This window comes from Lithobates pipiens, unplaced genomic scaffold, assembly GCF_037356315.1.
Source record: "Lithobates pipiens isolate NorthernLeopardFrog02 unplaced genomic scaffold, aLitPip1_a1.2 Scaffold_3, whole genome shotgun sequence".
Lineage (NCBI taxonomy): Eukaryota > Metazoa > Chordata > Amphibia > Anura > Ranidae > Lithobates > Lithobates pipiens.
This window is the reverse complement of record NW_027507790.1, coordinates 171275158-171295121: the sequence shown is the minus strand read 5'-3', so window position 1 is coordinate 171295121 and position 19964 is coordinate 171275158. Positions and strand designations below refer to the sequence as shown.

General features: G+C 45.6%; 1 protein-coding gene across 1 annotated transcript in view; it reads right to left on the bottom strand.

Annotated features, from left to right (window-relative positions):
* PTCD2 (pentatricopeptide repeat domain 2) overlaps window positions 1-19964 on the bottom strand; it is a 129605-nt gene that overhangs the window by 95114 nt on the left and 14527 nt on the right. The window contains exon 3 of the mRNA XM_077462497.1: window positions 5078-5207. Within this exon, the coding sequence (XP_077318623.1) occupies window positions 5078-5207 (130 nt within the window). The remainder of the gene's footprint in view (window positions 1-5077; window positions 5208-19964) is intronic.

Here is a 19964-nt window from a genome sequence, read left to right as displayed (position 1 = left end):
TGTCCTGAGCAAAAAAACAATCATACGCTGCAGGGACAAGCGCTGAGGATAAAAACCGAACTGGGCTACAACAAAATGGCCACCGGCCACCCTGTATAAGGGACATAATCACTAAGAAAATGGCCGCCGAGCTACAGAAAAATGGCCTGACCATGCTTTCCACTGAGGCACACCAAAAATGGCCAACAACTGTACACAGTGAAAGGACAGAGAAAATGGCGGCAGAACAGCGATATGGCGATCAGCACATGCAGACCTCCAGACACCCAGCAGGGAGACCACAGACACCCAGCGCAGCCCCCAATCTAAGGTGAGAGCCCCTCAGGGGACCCCTGGCTACAGGTACACACATTGCTCAGCAGCCCATCATGCAGCATCCGGGGGGGGGAATAGGGACAGGGAGAGAAGAGGGACCCCCTAATCGACCTCCCAGGGAATGACCAGCCGCTCAATTTTGCCGAGGCAGGAAGAGCTCTACTTACCATCCGGACAAGCTGGGGACATCCCATCACAGACCAACTCTCCGAGCAGTATAGGGTGGCTGCTTGCCACGGCACACTGTGACAAGGGCATCAGTAGTCCGGTCATATGTGTGCCCCGGAGCGTTGCGCTCACCGGCCGTCCATGGAGCCTGAGGGGCATGTCGTGGCTGACCCATCACACAACTAGGGTCTGCACACGCTCGATGGCCAGGCTGGGGAGACTACAAGGATCTACAGATTTTCCAGCCTGCCACCCAGCCAGCTGTTGATAGCAGATCACAGGATCTTAAAATCTTGAGCAAAAGGCAAACATTCAGCAAAAAATCCCAGGGCCGATGGTCCCGCAGGGAGCCTAGGTCCTTCTTCACTAGGCAGAAAAAAACTGAGCTGCAGGAAGCAGGCGGACGAGTTATTACCAGAGGGACCGCCCCCTTGGTGGAACTGTAAAGATCTTCTTTTTCACATGTATTACATGTTCTGCCTAGTCCTCTCCTGAAGGTGGCGTAATAACCCTACGGTCAAGATTACTGGAGTTGTGGCCGGCATGAACAAAAGAGAAAATTATTTGGTATTTTCAAACGGTATATCTTGTTTGGCTCTGGCGGCTACCAGAACACTATCCCTGTCTCGAGAATTCTATAATCGTAGCAGAAAGGACCTGGGGGGGGGGCCCAGGTTTAGGTGGTATTGGTGGAACCCTATGTGCTCGTTCCACTACAAAAGGTGGACAGCACTTTGCCTAGGCCCAAAAACGGAGATAAGCAATTGCTGAGCAAATTCAGTTGATATAGTCCCCTCAGCCCTTTCAGGTAGGCCCAGGATGTGAATATTATTCCGTCTAAGGCATGTTATTATCGATAGCCTTTTCCTGCAACCTTCTGACCTGTAGCTGTAAAGCCCTTATTTCTTTAGAATCTGATTGTGTAGAGTCTTACAGCGGAGACTATTTTCCACCACAGAGACCCCAGTTTTAAACCCATCCAAGTCCTGGCAGGTCAGAGAAACGTCTCAAGCTATAAGATCCATTTGCCCTTTAAGAGTCTCTTTACAGTCCATAATAGCTGCCAAAATAGCTGGGCCTGAGGAGTCCTCCAAGGAGGTGGCTGATGCATCACTAGGTAGTTGAGAAATAGTCATTCTTGCTTTTGCTGTTTTTACTTTGTAGGGATAGTTACTGCTGCAGAAGTTGTATCTGGCTTATTTGATGTCACTATTTTGCTTGATGTTGCTTAGAGTCTGCGGCTGAGACATCTATCTCCAGCCAAAGGGGACCCTCTTTATTCTCTCAGGAGATATAATAATAAGTATAATTAATATTTAGAGCCCTATTATTGTGGAAATTTACCGAGGTTAGCTATAGGTCAAGATATAGGAGAAATATAGAAGAAATCCCCGTCCTTTCCTCAGCAGACGGTGAATATCAGTATATAGTAATATGATATATATATATATATATATATATATATATATATATAGCCAGGAGGGTATAGCAAGATGGCTGCAACATCTGCTCTAAGCCTGGGTCAAGTGTCACAGCACAGCAACAAATGAAAATACAAATGTCAGCTTTTTGCCCCCATCTCCCCCCCCCCCACCCGCTTTTTTATCTTCCGCAGCAAAGTCTTAGTGCTCAGGGTGTAGCAAGATGGCCACTACTTATCACAGCTTATTCCAATGGGTACTGGGTCTGGGACTGGAACTTTGGCTGGTCTGAGTCTGGGACTTCAACCAATCGACCAAGAGGATACACAGAGGAATACAGTCGCTCCACAGAACCAGGCAGCAACAGACAATGGCAGCAGCAGGGACCCATCCGCAACTAACAATTGGCTTATAGCCAGCAGACAGATGGGCTCAGAGGGAACATAGAGCTGACTAGATGTATGGGAGGGTTGCAAGAAAAAAAAAAAAAAAAGCTACCCTAAGAAAGGCCACATGCAGTCATGGCTGAGCTTTGCCACAATGCACCTTGAAGATTCTGAGGGCACATGGAAAAAGGCGTTATGGTCAGACAAGAAAAAAAAATGTAATTATTATATACGATATGATATGCGTGTCGGAAATCCAATACAGCTCACCATCCAAACAATGCCATTCCTACTGTAAAGCATGGAGGTGGTAATATCCTGTTATTGGGGGGGGGGGGGGCTTCCCTGCAGCACTTGTCAGGATAGAAGAAAGAAAAAAAATGGATAGAGCAAAATACCGTCAAATTCTTGAGGAAAATATGATACTCTGTGCCAGAAAGTTGTCAATGGGAAGAAGGTTTACTTTCCAACATTACAATGACCCAAAGCACACAGCAAAAATTACCACACAGTGGTTGAAGGAGAAAATGGTTCTTTAATGGCTTAGTCAGAGCCCAGACTTAAACTCCATTGAAAATCTGTGGAATCTGTGAAGACTGCATTCCACAAATTGTGACCATTTAATTTAACTGAACTTGAGCAGTTCTGCAGAGTGCTCAACTGTTGGAAAGTCTAGATGTGCAAAGTTAGTAAAGACATATCCCAACAGACTAAAGGCTGTAATTAAAGTAAAGTTGGTTTAACAAAAACAGTGATTCTGTTTATTTTTTTCAGACATGTTGGTGCTATAGCTTTTATTTGGATGTTAGAAGTTGCAATGACTAAATACAGCTGGATAAAACAAAAACTGTCATCTTCATTTAAAAAGGGGTTGTAATGTCAGTTTTTCTTTCCTCTTAATGCATTCTGTGCATTAAGATAAAAAGCCTTCTGTGTGTAGCAGCCCCCCCTCAGTCCCATGTTCTCGAGTGTCTCAAATTCTCCTTACTGACTGGATGGGCACTGACAAGGTGGCACCAATGAGCGGGCACTGGTAGGCAGCACTGAAAAGATGGGTACTTATGGGTGGCACTGCTGGGCATTGATACGTGGCCCTGATAGGCATCCCTGGTGGCACTGGTAAGCATTGTCAGTGGGCACTGATTGGCAGCTGCCTGGGCACAGATGTGCAGTTCCCTGGGGGTCTAGAGGGGGAATACCTGGTGGTCCAGTGTGGATGGCAATCCTGGTGGTCCTGGGCGGCATTATGATAATGATGATAAACAATCAGCACAGACCTCCCCTGTCAGGAGAGCCACGTGATTGGACACGGCTGATCACGTGGTAAAGAGTCTCCATCAGAGACTCTTTACCTAGATCAGTGTTGCGGGGTGTCAGACTGACACCCTGCAACAATGATCGGCACGATGAGTGCCCCCGGGGGCACTCAGCGGCTTAAAATCCTGAGGACATCATAGGACGCCCAGTCAGCATACTGAAACCACTTTGCGGACATCATTCTGCTATATGACAGGCGGCAAGTGGTTAATTGTTTTTTATTTTTATTTTTAAAAGCAGCAAAAATGTGACAAGACCTTTAGAGTTACAACAAGAAGGTCTTTCCTGTTATTCTTAAGGTTATACCACTTTAAATGGACATTTCAATTTCAGCTGGATGCCAGTAGGACAGATCACGAATAGGCTTTCTATATTTCTTGAGGCGCCCAAGTAGTAAACTTCTCATGCTAAATTTCCCAGTTCTGCCTTCCTGAAGCTGCTCCTTCTGTATCCTCCATATAGTGGAAAAATAAGTGGAAAACCGAACAAAGGAGAATACATTTGTTTAACACCCCTTTCACATGGACAGTCTGCCTGCCAGACTCCGCTTTGCTCGGCGGGGGATCAATCTGCAAATCCCTGCTGAGCAGGCGGATGACATGATTGCCTCAGCACAGTGAAAAGATGGATCTGTCAGAGTCCTGCTCTCCTCTATGTGAGGATCGGATGAAAACAAATGGCCTTGTCTATTTTCACCATCTATCTGGATTTCACGAACAGGATCAGATTGGACAGTGGTGGATGTCAGCAGACAGGTCACTGCTGACATCTGCAGCTCCATAGAAGCGAATGGAGGCTCCGGTCAGGTCTGCCTGAAAAACTGACAGACGGACCTGATCGGAAAGCCCATGTGAAAGGGGCCTAAAAAGCCTCTATTTAAAAAAAAAAAAAAAAAAAAAAAAAAAAAAGGTAACTTATCTGCTCTGTGTAATGGTGTTGCACAGAACAGCCCCGATCCTCTTCTTTTTGAGTCCCCCCCAAGTGTCCCCAATAGCAAGCAACTTGCTGGGGGGGGGGGGCACTCGAGCAGCTAGCAGGACCCATAGGCTCCCGCTGCTATGTGAGCCAATGAGGAAAGAGACACGGGAGAGCCGATGCTCTCATGCACATCGCTGGATGGAGATCAGGCTCAGGTAAGTATCAGGGAGGGAGGAGTGGGGGAGCTGCACCCAGAAGGTTTTTTACCTTCATGCGTTGAATGCATGAAGGTAAAAAAGAATAAAAAAAAAAAAACTTTCTGCCTTTAGAACCACTTTAACAAGTAGGCATTTAATCATAACCGAATCAATAATATTTGTCAGTTTGTTCCTCTGCTAAAACGAGAACAAAATGACAAAAACTCCTGATACATCATACCTAGCTGTTTCCATTACATGCTCTGTCAACACATATTTTCATGCAACAGCAGAACTAAATAAAATTATCTTTGCTGAAAAAAATAAAAATAAAACAATGATAATTTCACCCTACCTGAGGAGGCATGCCTTGGTCAGCTGTAAATCGGCCTCGTTCTCACACAGGAAAAACATTGGTTTCAGTTCTCTCTCTGAAATTGCTTCTGAATTCTGAAGTTTAGTTTGAATGGTTTCAAAATACACATCTGTAATAAACAACAGAGTATAGGCATGAGTAAAAATATGCGAACTATAAAAATTGATTTCTAATCAACTCAAATACAAAAACATACAGAAATTGGGATATTAATGACACGGGTACTGTGATTTGGTAAGGCTCCACTGAAGATAGTACCTTGAAAAATGTTCTCCAATAGAGTTTTGGACTACCAGTTCTCCTCAGATGTTGTAAAAGCATTGCACCAAAATTCAAGTACAAGTTCTAAACCGCCACATGACTTTGGTGCACGACTGCATGTGTCACTTTTAAGGCCAGTTCACACCATATAAAAAACGCAGTCCGGATGAGTTTCTGTATGCATGCTTTTGATGTGTTAGGGTATGTTTCCCGCCAGCTCTTTTTTCTCCTTCACCTAAATAAGGACAGGTGTGTTGTACGTTTTACCGCATTCCAGTACAATTCAGTGAAGAAAAAGCTTACGTTTTTTTCTTTCATTCTAGAAATCGGACCACATTGGTGTGAACTATGCCAGTGGAAACATATAACCTACTATCCATCACAAACCACCGCCACGTGAGAGAGAGTATGTACGTTAGGCCACGCCCTACGCGTTGTCATCGGACGTCGTCTGGAGCCTTGAACAAACGTGCTCAACAATGAATGAGTTGCCAAGGGTCGCTGAAAAAAAAAAAAAGCCAGCCAAAGCTGATGTCTGCCCCTTGATGGTGCTTAAGGCAAGTTTCTGATCCACTCCTCACTCAGTTTCCAGGATTCTGCCGTTTTTGCATCATGTGAGCGGACGCCACCCCATCTCCTTACACATTGAGATGTAGGCCTTCCACGTACGATGATAAATCTTCCAAGATGACTTCCGTGCCCTCAGCATAGTGGCCATTACCGAATCAGGCAGACCTCGGTCCCTTAGAACCTGGCCTTCAACAGCCATGCTGTTAAAGCCAGATGAAGTATTGGTCCTTGTGACAAAAGGTCCTCTCGCATCAGCGGCCGCCAAGGAGCATCCGCCATCATTCGTACTATCAAGAGAGAGAGGAGAGCAGACAAAGGGGTGGGACTTTATATGAAGCACGTGGTTACAATAGAGTAGTTTGGTGATCATAATAGGAATTTATTGATAAATATACAAACATGGTATAAGATGTATAAATACATTAAAATAGTGCATGAGTAGAACAATACATCTTGATTATAACTTAAGTACACACATAATGGCAAACAATCATTTTCCAAAGTACACCAAAAACATATTTAACGTAAAACCATAATACAAGGTAATGCCTGCAAAACCTCGGGCCTCTTGGATCCTTACATGGGATATTAAAGGTTAGCTAGCAAAGCTATTGGGGTATAGACAAATATCAAATTGTATGGCAGCTCTATGCATTTCGTGGCTAGAAGGCCACTTGTCAGGAGCCAGCACTTGATGTACCTAAAAATAAAAACATTGGTGTAAATTTGGATAGTAAGGAAGACGCACATATGGGAGGGGTAGAACTAGACACCCCCATAACAAATGCAAGTTAACTTACTCGAGCCTGTGCGATGGTGGTGTGGTGCCAAGCAACGCTAGCCATCTAACAGTATCCCCCACCGGGAGCCGCGGCAGGCAAAGGGGGGCATCCCACGGGCCCCACTCAGGGTGGGCATGAAACCAGGGCAACCTATGTGTGAAGTGAAAAATAAAATGAACCAGAAAATTCACAACAAGAAAGTGAATGATTGATAGAGGTGAAGAGGAAGAATCAGTGCTGCGAACTAGAAGGAGTGATAGAGGCTGATTCCTAAGGAGAGATGGAGTGAGGGGAGTTGAAGAGAGCAGATTAACACCAGTGAAGTGAGAAGGTGACAGATGCCACAAAGAACTGAGGTGAAGTGTGACTGAATACCTGTATAGAGTGAGTCGGTTAATTTAGGAGGAGAGAAATCCTAAACTAAGTTGAAGCCAGTGTAGAGTGGAGCCTCGTATGTCACAGCCCGCCCGGAAGATGCCCATATAAACGCCACCCCAGGACCGCCCACCAACGTCACGCCGCGTAGCACAGCAAGGGGAGGGGCAAGGCGAGTCGGGTATTGGATTCCCGGCCAGCCTGCACCATCTATTCTCCAGTACGCTCGCGAGCATAGCTCCCACATGCCGGGACACAGCTCTCTTGATTTGTATAGGGATGGAAATATGTGACCTTACCGAGCCACAATTTCATTTAAAGTCCCAAGGGATGGAAGAATTGACCTTACCAGGCCATACCTTCATTTAAAGTCCCTAACTCCAGTCCTCTAATAATATTAGTATCAGGGATGGAAGCACGTGGTTACATTTTGTCGTTTTAGTTTTGCTATCTCCTTTGCAACAATTTTCAACCTCAGGATAGCCTGCTAGGATCCAATTGATATATTGTTTTAATTAGCAGTAACATTGTTTGTTATACTCCAATACTTTCACATTCCTCAATCTTGTAACACAGTACATTTTTAAATACGCCTCGACCTACTTGCGTTTGTGGTGTGGGTCGTTAGCCGGGCTAGCTTGCCATCTATTTCTGGTTGACCCTTTCCGGGAGCTGTGATGTGCCTGGCGGCCCCCCTCCCACCCCCTGCCTTTGTCAGACCTGGGGGGGGTGGGGTCGCCGCCACAGAGCATCACGCATCCTGTGCCTGATGTGCAGCGCTCTGCGGGCGCCGCTGCGTCCAGGCATGTGGGAGCTACGCTCGTGAACGGACTGGGGAATAGATGGTGCAGGCTGGCCGGGAATCCAATAACCGACTCACCTTGCCCCTCCCTTGCCCTGCTACGCGGCGTGACATCGGGGGGGGGGGGGGGGGGGGGGCGGTCCTGGGGTGGCGTTTATATGGGCGTCTTCCGGGCGGGCTGCGACACACAAGGCTCCACTCTACACTGGCTTCAACTTAGTTTAGGATTTCTCTCCTCCTAAATTAACTGACTCACTCTTTACAGGTATTCAGTCAAACTTCACCTCAGTTCTTTGTGGCATCTGTCACCTTCTCACTTCAATGGTGTTAATCTGCTCTCTTCAACTCCTCTCACTCCATCTCTCCTTAGGCATCAGCCTCTATCACTCCTTCTAGTTCCCAGCAGTGATTCTTCCTCTTCACCTCTATCAATCATTCACTTTCTTGTTGTGAATTTTCTGGTTCATTTTATTTTTCACTTCACACATAGGTTGCCCAAGTTTCATGCCCGCCCTGAGTGGGGCCCGTGGGATGCTCCCCTTTGATTGCCTGCCGCGGCTCCCGGTGGGGGATACTGTTAGATGGCTAGCGTTGCGTTGCTTGGCACCACACCACCATCGCACAAACTCGAGTAAGTTAACTTGCATTTGGTATGGGGGTGTCTAGTTCTACCCCTCCCATACTATCCAAATTTACACCAATATTTTTAGGTACATCAAGTGCTGGCTCCTGACGAGTGGCCTTCTAGCCACGAAATGCATAGAGCTGCCATACAATTTGATATTTGTCTATACCCCGATAGCTTTGCTAGCTAACCTTTAATATCCCATGTAAGGATCCAAGAGGCCCAAGGTTTTGCAGGCATTACCTTGTATTATGGATTTACGTTAAATATGTTTTTGGTGTACTTTGGAAAATGATTGTTTTGCCATTATGTGTGTACTTAAGTTATAACCAAGATGTATTGTTCTACTCATGCACTATTTTAAAGAGGAAGTAAACCCTGATGAGTATACTTCCTCTTTCATTCCCTGCAAAGGCAAAGCATAATGGACTACTATGCATCGCATAGTAGTCCATTATGTGTCACTTACCTGACACAGGAGGCAGCAAAGTCACCGCTGTCCCCTGTAGTCCCCCGCATCCATCTTCTTGGTGGGGTCTCGCAGCTCCGACGCTGTCATTCGGCGAAGCCGCGATGACGTCACTCCTGCGCATGCGCACGGGAGCCGACACGCGCGGCAGCTCCATCATTAAGAATGCCGCGCTCAGTGCGCCAGCGGTGCCCGTTTTCGGGCAAATATCTCCTAAACCATATAGGTTTAGGAGATATTTCTTGGACCTACAGGTAAGCCTTAACCACTTTCAGACCGGACCATTTTGCTGGTAAATGACCAGAGGTCTTTTTACACTTTGGCACTGCGCTGCTTTAACTGGTAATTGCGCGGTCATGCAATGTTGTACCCAAACAAAATTTGCGTCCTTTTCTTCCCACAAATAGAGCTTTCTTTTGATGGTATTTGATTGCCTCTGCGATTTTTATTTTTTGCGATATAAACGTAAAAAGACCGCAAATTTTGAAAAAAAATGATATTTTCTACTTTTTGTTATTAGAAAAATCCAATAAACTCAATTTTAGCCATACATTTAGGCCAAAATGTATTCAGCCACATGTCTTTGGTAAAAAAAAAGTCAATAATTGTATATTTATTGGTTTGCGCAAAAGTTGTCACATCTACAAACTAAGGTACGTTTTCTGGAATTTACGCAGCTTTTAGTTTACGACTGCCTATCTCATTTCTTGAGGTGCTAAAATGGCAGGGCAGTACAAAACCCCCCCAAATGACCCCATTTTGGAAAGTAGACCCCCTAAGGAAATTGATAAGAGGCATGTTGAGCCCATTGAATATTTTATTTTTTTGCCTCAAGCGATTGAATAATGACAAAAAAAAAATTTTTTTTTTTTTTTTACACAAAGTTGTCACTAAATGATATATTGCTCACACATGCTATGGGCGTATGTGAAATGACACCCCAAAATAAATTCTGCTGCTTCTCCTGAGTACGGGGATACCACATATGTGGGACTTTTTGGGAGCCTAGCCGCGTACGGGGCCCCGAAAACCAAGCACCGCCTTCAGGCTTTCTAAGGGCGTAAATTTTTGAGTTCACTTCTCACTACCTATTACAGTTTTGAAGGCCATAAAATGCCAAGATGGCACAAAACCCCCACAAATGACCCCATTTTAGAAAGTAGACACCCCAAGCTATTTGCTGAGAGGCATGTTGAGTTCATGGAATATTTTATATTTTGCCACAAGTTGCGGGAAAATTACAAACTTTTTTTTTTTTTTTTTTTTTTTCACAAAGTTGTCACTAAATGATATATTGCTCACACATGCCATGGGCATATGTGAAATGACACCCCAAAATAAATTCTGCTGCTTCTCCTGAGTACGGGGATACCACATATGTGGGACTTTTTGGGAGCCTAGCCGCGTACGGGGCCCCGAAAACCAAGCACCGCCTTCAGGCTTTCTAAGGGCGTAAATATTTGACTTCACTCCTCACTACCTATTACAGTTTTGAAGGCCATAAAATGCCAAGATGGCACAAAACCCCCACAAATGACCCCATTTTAGAAAGTAGACACCCCAAGCTATTTGCTGAGAGGCATGTTGAGTCCATGGAATATTTTATATTTTGCCACAAGTTGCGGGAAAATTACAAACTTTTTTTTTTTTTTTTTTTTTTTCACAAAGTTGTCACTAAATGATATATTGCTCACGCATGCCATGGGCATATGTGAAATGACACCCCAAAATAAATTCTGCTGCTTCTCCTGAGTACGGGGATACCACATATGTGGGACTTTTTGGGAGCCTAGCCGCGTACGGGGCCCCGAAAACCAAGCACCGCCTTCAGGCTTTCTAAGGGCGTTACAGTTTTGAAGGCCATAAAATGCCAAGATGGCACAAACCCCCCCCAAATGACCCCATTTTGGAAAGTAGACACCCCTAAATTTAGGGGTACACTAGTGAGACTAGGTAATAAATGGCGGGTGCCCTGAAACTATAAAAAAATAACTAACCAACCAGCGTCACCTGTAACAGTTATATGGTGATCACTGGTGAAAGGGTTAACTAGGGGGCAATCAGGGGGCTTTATGCGGTAGTATATGGGGGTCCCTGGCGCTATAAAAAGCTGCGGCGAACCTAAATACCTACTTGCCTAACTAGCGTCACCTGTGACACTAATACAGCGATCAGAAAAACGATCGCTTATTAGGCTGGGTTCACACTGGAGCGATGCGGGAACGCCACGAATGCGCGGCGGGTTCCCGCATCGCATGCCTCCCGGCGGCAGTTCACACTGCCCTATGCGAACTGCTGGGAGTGTCAGTGAAATGTTACTGACACCCCCAGATCAGTTCGCATATCGCAGTGCGATCTGCAAACTCGGATCGCATGGTGTGAACACCCATGCGATCCGATTCTGCTGCGGGCCAAAAAAAGGGTCCCGTGCGAATTTGCGGCGGGTGCGGCGGGTGTGGCGGGTGCGGCGAATGGCTGAACTCGAATCGCACAGAGATCGGATGTGATTTGCACTGCAGTGCGAATCACATCCGTTCTCAAACCGCTGCAATCTGAACCCAGCCTTAGTGACACTGGCGACGGGGGGTGATCACGGGGTTAAACCTTTATTGGGGGGGTTAGGGGGGTACCTTAGAACTAAAGGGGGCTAACCCTAACTGCCCTAACAGTTATTAGTCACAAATGACACCCGCCGGGTGATCAGGGGGTTAAACCTTTATTAGGTAATAAATGGCGGGTGCCCTGAAACTATAAAAAAATAACTAACCAACCAGCGTCACCTGTAACAGTTATATGGTGATCACTGGTGAAAGGGTTAACTAGGGGGCAATCAGGGGGCTTTATGCGGTAGTATATGGGGGTCCCTGGCGCTATAAAAAGCTGCGGCGAACCTAAATACCTACCTGCCTAACTAGCGTCACCTGGGACACTAATACGGCGATCAGAAAAATGATCGCTTATTAGGCTGGGTTCACACTGGAGCGATGCGGAAACGCCGCGAATCCGCGGCGGGTTCCCGCATCGCATGCCTCCCGGCGGCAGTTCACACTGCCCTATGCGAACTGCTGGGAGTGTCAGTGAAATGTTACTGACACCCCCAGATCAGTTCGCATATCGCAGTGCGATCTGCAAACTCGGATCGCATGGTGTGAACACCCATGCGATCCGATTCTGCTGCGGGCCAAAAAAAGGGTCCCGTGCGAATTTGCGGCGGGTGCGGCGGGTGTGGCGGGTGCGGCGGGTGCGGCGAATGGCTGAACTCGAATCGCACAGAGATCGGATGTGATTTGCACTGCAGTGCGGTGCGAATCACATTCGTTCTCATAAACCGCTGCAATGTGAACCCAGCCTTAGTGACACTGGCGACGGGGGGTGATCACGGGGTTAAACCTTTATTGGGGGGGTTAGGGGGGTACATTAGAACTAAAGGGGGCTAACTCTAACTGCCCTAACAGTTATTACAGTCACAAATGACACCAATGCAAAAAAAAAAAAAAAAAAAAAAAAAATGACATTGGTGTCACTGTGACTGGGGGGCAGGGGTAATTGGGGGGGTGATCGGGGGGTAAAGGGGGGGTGTGAGTGTGCCTGGCATGTTCTACTGTGTGTGGGATGTGTTGGTGCAACTCACTGATCCGCTCTCCTCCGTGTCGGAACGAAAAATACCGACACGGAGGAGAGAATACATCACTTCCTCTCCTGTGTTTACATTACAGGAGAGGAAGTGATGTCACCGGGGATTTCTATTCGTCGGGAGCGATCGCGAGGGGGTGGCCATGAATGAATGGCCGTCCCCTCGTCCGGGATCGCTCCCGAACGAAAACCGACCGCCGCAGGCACCGGGCGGGGGCCCGATCGGGCCCCCGACCCGCGGGAGGCAAATCACGTACATGTACGTGCTTATGCCTGCCCGTGCCATTCTGCCGACGTACATCGGCGTTAGGCGGTCGGCAAGTGGTTAATCTAGGCTTACCTGTAGGTCAAAGTGGTTTGTAAGGGTTTACAACCACTTTAATGTATTTATACATCTTATACCATGTTTGTTTATTTTGGCAATCAATAAATTCCTATTATGATCACCAAACTACTCTATTGTAACCACGTGCTTCATATAAAGTCCCACCCCTTTGTCCGCTCTCCTCTCTTGATTTGTATAGGGATGGAAATGTGACCTTACCGAGCCACAATTTCATTTAAAGTCCCAAGGGATGGAAGAATTGACCTTACCAGGCCACACCTTCATTAAAAGTCCCTAACTCCAGTCCTCTAATACCATTCGTACTATGTCGGTGTACCACGGATGCCGAGGCCAATCTGGGGCAATCAGAATTACCGGAATCCTAATCGGCCTCCACTCTGCGAAGCAGACGTGGTAGAAGTTTGAGTGGGGAAAAAGCATAAATCAGCCGATAATGCCTCCATGGAGCCACCAACGCATCTGCCGCGTCCACCCAGGGATCCTTTGACCAGGCCACAAAACTCTGTACCTTCCGATTGAGTCGAGAAACCAGGAGATCCACATCTGGCGTGCCGACTTAGATAGTCCGCTTGCCAGTCTTCTACGCCCGGAATGTACTCGGCTGACAGAGCCGACACGCACTGCTCTGCCCAATGCAGGATGTAAGCGACCACCGGTGCTGCAGCCGAGCTCCTAGTTTCTCCTTGATGGTTGACACACGCCATCGCCGTGGCGTTGTCGGACTGGATCCTGACCGGACACCCATGTAGCCTTTGTGACCATGTGGAGAGGCACCGCCTAATTGCCCGAAGTTCCAGCACATTGATCGGCAGGCAGGATTCTTCCTGGGTCCAGTGTCTGAAGGGAGAAAGACGCTCACCTCTGAGGAGTCCAGAAGCACGCCCAGGTACTCCAGGCATTGAGTCGGTACCAACAACGACTTCTGTATGTTCAGTACCCAACCAAACTCCAGAAGAGTTTGCATAGTGATTGCCACATCCTCCCTTAATTCTGAGGCAGAAGCTGCTCTAAGGTCATCCAGGTAACCCACAATTGCGATCCCTCGCTGGCTTTGCAAAGCCAAAATTGGGGCTAGCACCTTGGTGAAGACCCTCGGTGCCGATGCCAGGCCAAAAAGAGAGAGCTACAAATTGGTAGTGCTTGTCCCCGACCGCAAATTGCAGAAACTCTGATGCTTGATGCATATGGGGACATGCAAGTATGCGTCCTTGATGTCAAGGAATGCCAGAAAATCCCCCTGATGGAGTGCAGTCACCACTGAGCAAACTGATCCCATCATGAACCTTTGTACCTTCACAAAGCTGTTGAGGGTCTTGAGGTCCAGGACCTGATGGACCCCTTCCTTCCTTGGGACTACAAACAGATTGGAGTAGAATCCCCGAAACATTTCCCGAGTCAGTACAGGTATTATCACCCCACGCAGCAGCAGGTCCTGTTCTGTCCCAAACAGGGCCTCCCGACAAGCCAGAAGATGATGAAGGTTGGAGGGGAAAAAAAAAAAAATAATCAGTTTGGGACTCATTAATGACAGCAATAGTACCACTGGATTGTCATAGAGCCAATGTGGTACCTATATTTAAAAAGGGAACAAAGTCTTTACCAAGAAACTGTAGACCTGTTATTTTAACTTAGCTATAGTTGGGAAGATACTGGATAAATAAAAGACCACAGACGGGTTCTTGCAGGAAAAAATTATTTTAAGCAACAGACAGCATGGATTCATGAAAGACAGAAGTTGTCAGACAAACCCGATTTCTTTTTATGAGGAGGTAAGTGAAACCTTGGACAGGAGGGGTAGCAGTGGACGTGGTATACTTGGATTTTGCAAAAGCGTTTGATACAGTTCCGCACACGCGGCTTATGTGCAAGGTAAAGTCTACAGGTTTGGAAATATCAGTTTGCAAATGGATAGAAAACTGGCTAAAAGACAGAATTCAAAAAGGAGTAGTGGGTTGATTCTTACTCTGAATGGTCTAAGGTTATCAGTGGTGTACCGCAAGGTTCAGTGCTGGGACCCTTACTTTTTAAGATCTTTATAAATTATATTGGGTCTGGGATCAAAAATAACATTTCTGTCTTTGCAGACGACACCAAGCTATGCAGTGGAATCCTTACAGAATGTCTCCAATTTACAAGCCAACCTCAATGCTCTGTCTAATTGGGTGGCTATATGGCAAATGAGGTTTACCGTTGATAAAGTGTAAAGTTGATGCACTTGGGGCCTAAGAATATACATGCATCATACATACTAGGGGGAAGTACAACTGGGGGGATCCATAGTGGAGAAGGATCTAAGGGTTTTGGTAGATCATAAGCTCAAAAATGGCATGCAATGCCAGGCCGAGGTTTCCAAAGCGAGCAAAGTCCTTTCTTGTATTGAGAGGTATGCACTCCAGAGAGAAAGATATCATATTGCCCCTGTTCAAATCATTAGTAAGACCTCATCTGGAACATGCAGTTCAGTTTTGGGCACCAGTTCTCAAAAAGGATATTGGAGAACTGGAGAAAGTGTAGAGAAGGGCAACCAAACTGATAAGAGGCATGGAGGAGCTGTTATATTCTTAATATCTAAATTTTAATTGGCTTTATTATACTTTATTTATTTCAGGAGCTCAGCTATGAGGAAAGATTAGAGGAACTGAATTTATTCACTCTTGATAAGGAGATTAAGGGGAGATATGATCAACATGTACAAATATATAAGGGGTCCATATAGTGAACTTTGTGGGGGCACTCGTTAAGTCTAGAGGAAAAGATTTCATCTCCAAATACAGAAAAGGTTTCTTCACAGTAAGCCCCCGTACACACTGTCGGACATTCCGAACACCAAATCCGTCGAATAATTTCTGACGGATTTTGTCGGAAACGAGTGTTGCCTACAGTCGGACAAAGTTGGCAGAATTTCGAGTCGTCAAGAACGCAGTGACGTAAACCGTGTACAACGTAACTATAAGAGGGAAGTTAAGCACCACGTGCGGCACCCTTTGGGCTACTTCTGCTGATTGTGTTTATCGTGTGTTAGTAGAAGTTTGGTTAGAGACGATTCGTGCTTTTCAGACTTGTGCTTCAGATCGTTACTGTTCTACAGTTAGTGCTTGTGGGTGTGTTTAGTCAGTTTGCATTTGTTTGTCATTGCGGCCTATATTTTCTATAGTACGCTTTGATTTTCAGTGCTTATTGTCCACTCATTTCTGGTTTTCAGTTCGTTCTTTCAGGCCTTGTAGGTAGAAGACTGCAGGACCTCAAGTTCTCTACAGGCATCTCCCCGCAGGCTCTGGGGATCATTATTCCAGAGACCTGTTCTGCCATCACACAGGTCCTGCAGAAGGACTATATTAAAAAGTTAAGATTTCTCCTTTAACATCATATGTATTTAAGGTTTGCTAATGTATTGTATTTCTTTCATCATTCCCTAATTACTATGACTGCAATATGCTGTAATTGATATGCTGTGCCCCTTTGTCCTCATGCACTTTGCCACCCGTTGGGACTTTCCCAAATGTGGAGGTGCAATTGATGAGAAACATGTCCGCATCGTCCCACCCCCAACTCGGGGTCCTACTATTATAATTACAAGGGGTATAATAGTATCGTGATGTTAGCGACATATGACTTCCTGTATGTGGACGTGGGGAAAAATGGCCGGATGGTGGAATGATTGCGCAGACGGAGTTCTGGTGTCTCCAGAGTGGCAGTCTGGGCTTGCCACCTCCAGAGAACGTGGAAGGACTCCCCTTAGTCTTCGTCGCGGATGAAGCATTTGCACTGGCAAACCATCTGATGCGGCCTATCCCGATGTGGACCCTCACACCGGACCAAAGGGTCTTTAATTTCTGGCTGGCTAGAGCCAGAAGAGTAGTGGAGAACACTTTCGGGATAATGACCAGCCGGGTTCCACCTATTTTTGACTCCAATCCACATGGCGGAATATAAACTCAATCATATTGTGCTTTTCGTGCTGCATTCTGCACAATTTTTTTGAAGAAATACTCTCCAAACTATGTGGCCTCAGTTGGGCCTGACGCAGACTTACCTGATCATGCCAACCTGATGGCCCTTGAAGCTGGTCATCCTGGCTTGCCCCCCCCCCCCCCCCCAATGTGCCCGCGAGGTCAGAACAAGATATATGGATTACTTTGTGGGTATGCCAGACAATGTCTGAGAGGCATTTTTTAAATACATTAAATACATTTCTCTTTAAAAGTGCAATAATATTTGTTTTTATTTACTGCTTGGGTTTTGTTTTAGGCGTCTCCTAGCTTTTTTTGGGGCCTTTTTCTTTAACAGTGCAAACCCAATTTCTGTGCGAGATGAGATGACAGTCTCATCTTCAGATAACAATATGATATTGTGGGTCTGACACACACACACACACACTTGTTTTTGTTGTTAACCACTTCGCGCTAACGCTAACTGCCGGGAGGCCGTCCCTGGACATCCTCCTGTTTACTTCCCCTCTGCGCGCCACATATTAGTGCCATCTGTCATCAGTGCCACATATTAGTGCCATCTGTCAGGGGCATGTATTAGTGGCATCTGTCATCAGTGCCATGTCGGTGTCACGTGTCATTGTCCTGGTGCTCCAGGGCCTTCAAAAGTGTAATAGGTAGTCAACAAGTTAGATGTGCAATTTATGCTCCTAGAACACGTGACGGTGCTCCCTGCATGTTGGGCCTCTCTATGTGGTCAGGCTGTGGAAAAGTCCCACACATGTGGTATCCTAATACTCAGGAGGAGTAGCAGAATTTATTTTGGGGCATTATTTGTGGTATACACATGCCACGTGAGAGAAATAACCTATTACAATGACAATTTTGTGGAAAAAATAAAAATATTCATTTTGCAAAGAATTGTGGGAAAAACTGACAACATCAAAAAGCTCACCATGCCTCTTACTAAATACCTTGGAATGTCTACTAAAAAAGGGGTCATTTTGGGGGTATTTTTACTTTCCTGGCTTGTTCGGGTCACAAAAAATGAGATAGACCACCAGTACATCAGATGTGATCAATTTTGTGCGATTCGCACCACAGCTTGTGGACTCTAACTTTCACAAAGACCAAATAATATCCACTCATTTGGGTTATTTTTTTACCAAAGATATGTAGCAGTATAAATTGTGGCCAAAATTTATGAAGAACAAAGAAAAATGTGTTTTGTCCCCCAAAATTTTTGGTCTTTTTTTCATTTATAGCGCAAAAAAAAAAAACAGAGGTGATCAAATACCACCCAAAGAAAGCTCCATTTGTGGGGGAGAAAAAAAAAAAAAAAGGACAAAAATTCCATTTGGGTAGTGTTGCATGACTGAGTAATTGTCATTCAAAGTGTGAGAGCACCGAAAGCGGAAAATTCTGGCAGGAGGGGTGTTTAAGTCCCCAGTAGGCAAGTGGTTAATGTATGTAGTGCCAAAAATGAAAATAAAACTTAAAAAGAAATGGGACTTTATATGAGCCGTGACCATCCAGTACACAAGACTCCATCCCCGATATTGGATAGGAAAAAGGGAAAGGGGAAAAAAATGGACAGCGGGACTTTGCATGAAACAGATTGCTTGGGGTGAATTACTTCAAATCAATATAATATAATAAATTACTATTTTATTGGAAACACATCGGGAGGTAGTACAATAGGTATATTAATAGTAATCAAGTATATGATGTACAAAATTAAATAATATAATTAATATAATGGTCGCATAGTTCAATAAAATTCATGATACAATAATAATAATGAACATGACACAGTAAACCAGCAGTACATTCCAAAGTGTATATATAATAGCCAATAAAATGGATTAATGATTGGAGTAGACCAAACCCATAGTGAAATCATGGCCGCCAGGGCATGGCGTTCATTGGTAAAGAGCTCGACGCGTTTCGTGGATCGTCTCCACTCATCAGGAGCAGCTGTATATTGGAACACCTATGATAAATCATATATTAGAACAATAATCAATGGTAATTGATTATATACATAGGCAAAGAGGGGGAGCATACCAATGGTCCTAGCCACTCTTACCTATGGATGACAGATAAAATATATGGTGAATAATGATGATAGTTTACATCAGAAAGCATTGGAAGGGGTATAGTAGCCTCCCCGGGAGCTGGGGTGACAACCTTGATTTAGCAACTGGGCCATAAAGATTATTTGAAAGGTCCTTGTGGGTAGGGTTCATTCGGCCAAGTGGCACTCATAAAAATGAATCCAGAAACACTAGTGAAAGACAAAAAAAATATATATAGAACTAATATTAGTCAAGTGTGAAGTCAGGAAAGTAGAATAGACAGATAAGAAAGGAAAGAAATAGGTGGGGAGTGCCAGCAAGATCCGTGATGGTCACCAAAAAGGAAACGGAACAAATTGTGCAAACTAGTACATTAGGGTAAAAATAACCAACAGAGAAGTGGCACACACACCATAAGGAGCCCCCAGGGACCCCAACCCAGAAGTTAGGTTTACCTGGGATTACACAAAGCAGTGTCCAGTAAAGGAGTGAAAAATAAGTGTAAGGGCAATTAAAGCCGAAATTGAACCCTTATAAAGACAAAGCAGTGTAGAAAAAAGAGAGGGTCCGTAGCACCACCAAGGATGTACACCGACGTCACGCAAAAGATATGTCCAATTTGAAGGAGTAGAAGCATCCACGTCTGAGCGACTAGCGCTCATATAGGGGAGCTCAGCGTTCCTCGTGTTTGGACGTGATTGGAAAGACAGCGTCCGCCGTGCGGCGTCATGCCATGACGCCGCACGTACGGCGTGTGGGCGTGGCGTCGACGCGCAGCGATGGCAGGCCACCATCCCCATAGCAACCTAGCCAGGGGGGTGGAGGATAGCCGCGGTGCACGTCGCAGCTCCCGGGATTGGGCAAAGAAAAACCTCCCCCCAGAGAGTGATGGATGACCTAAAATATAAACACAGGGAAGTTACCAAAGCAGCCTATATAATTACTAGCTATAATGACTGTCATGCCCATGGCTGGCCAATAGGTAAACAAAAATAG